We start from the raw sequence: 9,007 nt of genomic DNA, 5'->3' as shown, positions 1-9,007 counted from the left end.
TCTGTGTCCTGAAGTATCATGAAGAAACTGTCCATAAAATAATAGAGAGAGAGAGAGAGAGAGGGAATGGGGAGGGAGGGAGAGAGAGAAACCACACACAACCACAGCACGACAGAGCTTCTCTTCTAATGAATGGCCTGAAGCTCTACAGCCACACTACAAGAAAACCTGTATTATGTGTGCAGAGGCAGAGCCAGCCGAGACCATTTAAGACAAACGCCCAATATTTGGTGTGTTGAATGAGTCCAGTGAAAGAAAGCAGTGTCCCGTAGTCAAGAGGAATTCGAAGGCATTCAAAATACTCCACCAGTAGTTTGTGACATTCTTGGATCTACATGTTCTGAGGGGAGCAGAGGAGAGCGTTGATTGGTCAGTCAGTGTGGTCTGCCTGGTTACAAGGACCGGATGGAACTCAGTTTAATAACAGTTCTGACATCAGTAAGAACATGATCTACCAACTGAACTACCACATGTCATAAAATAAGATTACACATAAGATATTCTATTAAGTCAGCAACTGCAAAACATTTCTTTTTTCATATAACAATAAGGTCAGACCTTTATTAGTGATCTGGCAACATTTCTGAGTTCTGGTAACGTCAGGACATTACCAGAAGTCTCAGCCACTGTCTGTCACCAAGGGAGTACCCCAAGGCTCGATTCTAGACCCCACGCTCTTCTCCATTTACATCAACAACATAGCTTAGGCAGTAGGAAGCTCTCTTATCCATTTATATGCAGATGCTAGTCTTATACTCAGCTGGTCCCTCCCAAGATTTTGTGTTAAATGCTTTACAGCAAAGTATTCTTAGTGTCCAACAAGCTTTCTCTGCCCTTAACACTGTTCTGAACACCTCCAAAACAAAGTCATGTGGTTCGGTAAGAAAAATGCCCCTCTCCCCACTGGTGTGATTACTATCTCTGAGGGTTTAGAGCTTGAGGTAGTCACCTCATATAAGTACCTGGGAGTATGGCTAGATGGTACACTGTCCTTCTCTCAGCACATATCCAAGCTGCAGGCTAAGTTAAATCTAGACTTCCTCTATCTTAATCACTCCTCTTTCACCCCAACTGCCAAACTAACCTTAATTCAGATGACCATCCTACCCATGCTAGACTTCAGAGACGTAATATATAGATCAGCAGGTAAGGGTAACTCTTGAGTGGCTAGATGTTCTTTACCATTCGGCCATCAGATTTGCTACCAGTTTTCCTTATAGGACACATCACTGCACTCTATACTCCTCTGTAAACTGGCCATCTCTGTATACCCAGCGCAAGACCCACTGGTTGATGCTTATTTATAAAAACCTTTTAGGCCTCACTCCCCCCTATCTGAGATATCTACTGCAACCCTCATCCTCCACATACAATACCCTTTCTGCCAGTCACATCCTGTTAAATAGCTAGCAGACAATTACATTTAAAGAAAGAACAAGATACTGAATTTCACAACAAATACTTTAGTTTCTCTAATTGCAAAGTTTGTCCAGGTTAAATTCCTATCAGCACTCTCCCACAAACACCACAATAAATACTACCGCTCCTCAACATACTCCAGATTGCTAGAAAAAGGATTTATTCCAAGCTATTATGAAGTAATACTTTTTAAATTGGCCATTTTGTTCGATTTCAACCTCTTTTCTTGTAACTGTCATGCCAATAAAGCTCCTTTGAGTCGAGTTAAAGAGCAGGGAGAAAAGGAGCTCTTGAAATGCAGAGAGAAGCAGCAGCCCCATGCTGGCAGCCAAACAATGCTTTTGTGGAGAGACAGAGAGGCAGAGAGGCGGAAGAGTAGAAAGGGAGAGAGAGAGAGAGGGAGAGCGTTAGAGAGGAGGAGAGAGAGAGGCAGAGAGGCAGAAGAGTAGAGAGGGAGAGAGAGAGAGAGCGAGGGAGAGCGGTAGAGAGGAGGAGAGAGAGGCAGAGAGGCGGAAGAGTAGAGAGGGAGAGAGAGAGAGGGAGAGCGGTAGAGAGGAGGAGAGAGAGAGGCAGAGAGGCAGAAGAGTAGAAAGGGAGAGAGAGAGGGAGAGCGGTAGAGAGGAGGAGAGAGAGAGAGGCAGAGAGGCGGAAGAGTAGAAAGGGAGAGAGAGAGGGAGAGCGGTAGAGAGGAGGAGAGAGAGAGGCAGAGAGGCGGAAGAGTAGAGAGGGAGAGAGAGAGGGAGAGCGGTAGAGAGGAGGAGAGAGAGAGGCAGAGAGGCCGAAGAGTAGAGAGGGAGAGCGAGAGAGAGAGAGGGAGAGAGAGGGAGAGTGGTAGAGAGGAGGAGAGAGAGAGGCAGAGAGGCGGAAGAGTAGAGAGGGAGAGAGAGAGAGGGAGAGAGAGAGAGAGAGAGCGGTAGAGAGGAGGAGAGAGAGAGGCAGAGAGGCAGAAGAGTAGAGAGGGAGAGAGAGAGAGAGGGAGAGCGGTAGAGAGGAGGAGAGAGAGAGGCAGAGAGGCAGAAGAGTAGCGAGTTAGAGAGAGAGAGAGCGGTAGAGAGGAGGAGAGAGAGAGGTAGAGAGGCAGAAGAGTAGCGAGGGAGAGAGAGAGAGAGAGAGAGAGGGAGAGAGAGAGGGAGAGCGGTAGAGAGGAGGAGAGGCAGAGAGGAAGAGAGGCGGAAGAGTAGAGAGGGAGAGAGAGAGAGAGAGAGCGGTAGAGAGGAGGAGAAGCAGAGAGGAAGAGAGGCAGAAGAGTAGAGAGGGAGATAGAGAGAGAGAGAGGGAGAGAGAAAGGGAGAGCGGTAGAGAGGAGGAAAGGCAGAGAGGAAGAGAGGCGGAAGAATAGTAGAGGGAGAGAGAGAGAGAGAGAGAGGGAGAGCGGTAGAGAGGGGGAGAGAGAGAGGCAGAGAGGCGGAAGAGTAGCGAGGGAGAGAGAGAGGGAGAGAGAGAGGGAGAGCGGTAGAGAGGAGGAGAGGCAGAGAGGAAGAGAAGTGGAAGAGTAGAGAGGGAGAGAGAGAGAGAGCGGTAGAGAGGAGGAGAAGCAGAGAGGAAGAGAGGCAGAAGAGTAGAGAGGGAGATAGAGAGAGAGAGAGAGAGAGGGAGAGAGAGAGGGAGAGCGGTAGAGAGGAGGAAAGGCAGAGAGGAAGAGAGGCGGAAGAGTAGAGAGGGAGATAGAGAGAGAGAGAGAGAGAGAGAGAGAGAGGGAGAGAGGAGGAAAGGCAGAGAGGAAGAGAAGTGGAAGAGTAGAGAGGGAGAGAGAGAGAGAGCGGTAGAGAGGAGGAGAAGCAGAGAGGAAGAGAGGCAGAAGAATAGAGAGGGAGATAGAGAGAGAGAGAGAGAGAGAGAGAGGGAGAGAGAGAGGAGGGAGAGCGGTAGAGAGGAGGAAAGGCAGAGAGGAAGAGAGGCGGAAGAGTAGAGAGGGAGATAGAGAGAGAGAGAGAGAGAGGGAGAGAGAGAGGGAGAGAGGAGGAAAGGCAGAGAGGAAGAGAGGCGGAAGGGTAGAGAGGGAGAGAGAAAGGGAGAGCGGTAGAGAGGAGGAGAAGCAGAGAGGAAGAGAAAGAGAGAGAGACTATTTGCACATCGTTATAACACTGTACATGGCCATAATATGACATTTGAAATGCCTCTATTCCTTTGACACTTTTATGAGTGTAATGTTATATGTTCATTTTTGATTGTTTATTTCACTATTGTTTATCTATTTCACTTGCTTTGGCAATGTAAACATATGTTTCACATGCCAATAAAGCCATTTGAATTGAACTGAGAGGCAGAGATGTAAAGGGGAAGGGAAACAGAGAGTGAGAGAGCAGAGGCAGAGGCAGAGAGAGTGAGAGAGCAGAGGCAGAGGCAGAGAGAGAGAGAGAGAGAGAGAGAGAGAGAGAGAGAGAGAGAGAGAGAGAGAGAGAGAGAGAGAGAGAGAGAGAGAGAGAGAGAGAGAGAGATTAAGGAAAGCTTTGACTATGTACATATTCAGTGAGCATAGCTTTGCTATTGAGAGAGGCCGCCGTGGGCAGACCTGGCTCTCGAGAGAAGACAGGTTATGCGCCCACTGCCCACAAAATGAGGTGGAAACTGAGCTGCACTTTCCTAACCTCCTGCCAAATGGACACGTCATTCATCAGGTCAGCGTTAAAGGGAAAGAGAGGGAAGGGGAAGAGAAAGGGAGAGGGGGAGGCAGCAGTGACCACTGTGGTAGCCTAAACTCCGAACCAGAGGAGGACTGATTGAGGTTTGTGAAATGACACTGTCAGAACCACAGGGTTTCTGCTGCTCAAGCCATCCCCACTGCAACCTCTTCTCTCTCTTCCTCTTTCCTTTCCTTATTTTCCTCCTTGTAATGGAACGTTAAGAAAGGGCCAATGTTTGTCCGTGGCTAGGAAAGTAACACTGAGTGCATTCAGAGTGCACTAGAAGGTACAGGCAGCTGCTGGAGCCAACAAAATCAAACCCTTTCATAACTAGCTTCCTCTTCTGTTTACAATTACTGTACAGAGTGAAAACCATACCCTTAGATTGTTTGAGAACACCTGAGAATTCAAAATCTGCTCAGGTGGCAATGTAGTGTACTTACTACTGATATGTATCACGAAAAGCAGTGTACTTACTACAATATAGGAGATAAGTGTAGGGTACTTACTATAGGGGACAATAGGACTCAGCATTCTGTGGAGCTGGTCTCAGTTAGGAGGAGAGTGGGACTGTGAGAGAATAGCAGGAGCCAGGTCGAGGTTAGCGTCTGTCCGCCTGTAGTCCATCACTGGGGTTGGCTGCTGGTACTGACACTACTACACCCAGCCCTGGAGAAGGAGAGGAGAGACAGCTACAGACCAGTTACAGCTGCACAATGTCTCTGTACAAACATGCACACACATGCACAAATGTACGCGAGCAAGCACGAGACCAATTGAAAAGCTAAACACACAACATAAGTTGAAAAATTCCTTCACAAGCTAAAGAAAAAACTAGCAAGCCTACAAGTCGAAGAAAAACCCAAACACGCACGTGCACACTCCCACAGGCTGTCTCCCAAATTGAGGCACACACACGCATGCACGCACGCATGCAAACACACCCACCCACACACACACACACACACACACCACACACACACACACACACACACACACACACACACACACACACACACACACACACACACACACACACACACACACACACACACACACACACACACACACACACACACACACACACAAGGTATTCATTAGACAGAGACAGGCAGGAAGGGAAACAGAGCATTAAGCTGATTGTGAGGCTGTGGCCATAGCTTTAAAGAGGGATTTCTTAATCTGACTGCCTCACAGAAAGACCCAGAATACCACTCCTCTCTGTGCATTAGCTGAGACCAGTTGAGGCTGAGATGCACACAACTGCTCTGTTGCTCTGTAGGTTAGCTAGGGCTGTAAAGATTGCATTTCTAATGAGCCTAAACACATTTATGGCAGTAGAATTAGTCCAAATGACGAGGAGAAACAATGGTTCCTACAACAACGTTTGACCGACAGCACATGTTAGATTTTAACTGACTTGTTTTACAGATTTTGGATATACTTTTGATACAAAATGAAAGACAACTCACAATGCTGCTATGTTCTAAGAGTACTCAAAAATACAATCCCCCAAATGTATAAAACACATAAAACATTACAAGACAGACATTTATATTTGTTGCTCTTTTTTTTAAACCTTTTTTAACAACTTTTTTTTAACCAAATATTTCATTTTTGAAGGTTGGAGATAATAAATATTAAGCATTTCTAGGGAAGTAATGTAACCAGAAGAATTGTATTTTAATCCTGTAATTTCTATCTTTATTGTTCCAATATGACTTTAGCTTCTCTAACAGCCCCAGGACAATATCAGGTCACAGAGAATGAAACAGATAATACAATGCCTTCAGAAAGTATTCACAACACTTTACTTTTGACACTTTTTGTTGTGTTACAGCCTGAATTTAAAATGAAATGAATTAAATGTAGGTTTTGTGTCACTAATCTACACACAATACCCCATAATGTCAAAGAGGAATTTGTTTGTAATTATATTTGGAAATGAATAAAAAAAATTAAAAAAGCTGAAATGTCTTCAGTCAATAAGTATTCAACCCCGTTGCTATGGCAAGCCTAAATAAGTTCAGGGGTAAAAATGTGCTTAACAAATCACATAATAAGTTGCATGGACTCATTCTGTGTTCATTAATAAGTGGTTAACATGATTTTTGAATGACTACACATCTCTGTACCCCACACACACAAAGTAAGGTCCCTCAATTGAGTCGTTAACTTCAAGCACAGATTCAACCATAAAGACCAGGGAGGTTTTTCAATGCCTCACAAAGAAGAACACTTATTGGTAGATGTGTAAGAATTCGAAAAGCAGTCGCTGAATAACCCTTTGAGGATGGTGTAGTTATTAATTAGGCTGTGGAGGATCAATCAATACACCGAGTCACTACAAAGATGCAGGCATCCTTCCTAACTCAGTTGCCGGAGAGGAAGGAAACTGCTCAGGGATTTCACCATGAGGACATTGGTGATTTTATAACAGTTACAGTTTTGAATGGTTGTGACCTAAAACACAAGGCCAAATCTACACTGGAGCTGCATACCAAGACAACATGGAATGTTCCTGAGTGGCCTAGTTACAGTTTTGACTTAAATCGGCATCAATATCTAGGGCAATGCTGTCTAGCAATAGAGCCCCACACTGGATGTGCCATAATACCCATAAAACCTAGTGGTCAAACAGGGAAATGGTTCCAATCGTTTTTTCACCATTCATTTTTTCCCATAGGGAATTTTAGAAACACTTATAATAAGTGTAAATCTCTTATAACACCGTGTAAATCTCTCTTGGACAAGGTGACATTTATCAATATATTAGGCTCTATTTACTCTCAGATTATAAAATGCTAATTGGCATCAAAGTAGACATCATGCAAGACTACAAATCCCTGCAAGCTCCTGCATGCCATCACTAGCTGACACCTTTACTAACAGGTATTGTGTCAATTTAAAACTTACACAAAGACAGCTCACAGAATTGCCAATTTATGAATTACAACATTTAGCTAACATTAGATAGCTAACACAGAGGTTCTTACCGTTGTCTCGATTCGGCAGTCTTGTCCAGATCATCATGGCATTTGTAGTTCTTTATGACAGCCACATTAGCAACTAATTCTTGTTTCATTTTGCAGGGGGTTTAAATACAGGCGAACATCTTGATAAAAGTAATCTTGTCCTAGAGAGATTTACACTGTTATCAAAACGTCACGCCATGGAAAGCCTGCACGAAACACAGACCTTATTTTAAGTGTCTATAATCCCCTATGGGAAAAATGAATGGTGGAAAAACGATTGGAACCATTTCCTTGTTTGACCACAAGGTTTTACGGGTATTTTGACCAATACTATGGTACTCTATGATCAACAACCAACTTGACAGAGCTTGAAGAATTTTAAAAAGAATAAAGGAAAAATATTGTACAATCCAGGGTGCAAAACTCTTAGAGACGTACCCAAAATTACTCACATCTGTAATCGATTGCCAAAGGTGTTTCGAACATGTATTGTCTCAGGGGGTGAATAGCCTTCTAATCAAGATATATTAATGGTTTATTTTTCATAATTTTTAAAAATAAATCCACTTTTACATTCAGAGTAATTTTGTGTGGATATCGGAAAAAAAATGACAATTCAATCCCACTTTGTAACACAACAAAATGTGAAAAAGTCAGGGAGTGTGAATACATTCTGAAGGCCCTGTATATAATCACGCCAAACACACTATGTCAGGTCTCAAACATTGCACATATTTGAAGGACTTGGATCTCAAAACCTAATGCACACATTCCACAGACTATTTCAAAGCAGCTAGAAGATACTAGGCTAAATATAGAAAAATATCTGTTGACAGTCAGAATTAATATACGCAATTTTCTATTACAGTCATGACCATAAAAAAAATATGCTAAACCAATTTCTTAACAACTTAAAAATACAACATTCCATGAATATCCAAAATCTGTACAAATGTGAATTTCAGCATGTTTCATGAATCCAATGAAGAGCATGAAACTCTACACACAACAGTAAAGCAATTACCATCCAATCATATGGAAGTTAATATTATGCAATAACCACAATATGGCACAACTATCCCTAACCTACAGGCTACACAAGAGTTCTGCCTTAAGTGGGCTGAACTGATTTCACTTCTCCTGACACACACATCTCTAAATTAGCTTTTTCCCCCCACACAGACTAATTTCTAAAAGCAGACAATTGCTTTGCACGGTTCTATAAATACTTTTCGAATCTATAAACAGTGCAGGCAATGACAAAGAATTATAGACGGAGATATAGAGAGGTAAGAGAGAGGGCAGAGAAACACACAGGGGCTAAGCAGACGGACAGATAGACAGAAGACCAGGAGGTGTTGAGGTTGGGGGATGTACATAGTGGCCAGTGGCCAAAGACAAGTCAACACTTCCTTCACTTCACTCATTTACAACTCTAGAGATAGGGCCAAGTCAAACACACAGACAGCAGCCGCCACCTACCACACTACAGTATAAACACAACACAGTGCAGTCACGACACTACAACACACTGAGACAGAGGAGAGAGAAGCTGTTCTTACCTATTCATGCCAGCATGTACTCTTTCTAGCAGATCTTAATCAGCAGTTAGATAATCCTGTGGAGCAGAGAGCAGAGAGCAGAGTGTGTGTTCACTGCTAGGCTTTTTTTCCACAACTCAACTCAACTCTCTCTCTCGCTCTCGCCCTCGCTCTCGCTCTCACTCTTTCTTTCTCTCTCTCTCTCTCTCTCTCTCTCTCTCTGCCAGTGACAACAGAGTGCACACACACAATTCCCCTCCCCCATTGCTCCCATCCCCCTCTCCCCTCTCCCCTCCCTCCCTCTCTCTCTCTCTCTCTCTCTCTCTCTCTCTCTCTCTCTCTCTCTCTCTCTCTCTCTCTCTTTATGTTAAAAGTATTTAAGCAGGGCAAGAGAGAATGAGAGGGGGCAGAAGGGAAAGGGGAGTTGACCAATCATGCTTGAGAGAGA

The 9,007-nt window shown here is 43.9% G+C and overlaps 1 protein-coding gene across 3 annotated transcripts in view; it reads right to left on the bottom strand.

Annotated features, from left to right (window-relative positions):
• fignl2 (fidgetin like 2) overlaps nt 1-8,705 on the bottom strand; it is a 33,553-nt gene extending 24,848 nt beyond the window's left edge. The window contains exons 1-3 of one of the 3 annotated variants that reach the window (XR_010453556.1): nt 8,581-8,705; nt 4,553-4,712; nt 3,352-3,675 (exon numbers count right to left, since the gene is read on the bottom strand). Coding sequence is in view for 2 of the 3 variants with exons in the window: in XM_064957666.1 (XP_064813738.1) it covers nt 4,553-4,577 (25 nt within the window). In the remaining variant the exon portion in view is untranslated. Of the gene's footprint in view, nt 1-3,351; nt 3,676-4,552; nt 4,954-8,580 lie in introns of those variants that run through there. The other 2 variants (XM_064957666.1, XM_064957667.1) reach the window with 2 other exon arrangements.
• Between the last annotated feature and the right edge of the window lie 302 nt (nt 8,706-9,007).

The sequence above is a fragment of the Oncorhynchus masou genome, chromosome 33 (genome assembly GCF_036934945.1).
Source record: "Oncorhynchus masou masou isolate Uvic2021 chromosome 33, UVic_Omas_1.1, whole genome shotgun sequence".
NCBI classification, from domain to species: domain Eukaryota; kingdom Metazoa; phylum Chordata; class Actinopteri; order Salmoniformes; family Salmonidae; genus Oncorhynchus; species Oncorhynchus masou.
The sequence above is the reverse complement of the archived record's forward strand: the minus strand, read 5'-3'. Positions and strand labels throughout refer to the sequence as shown.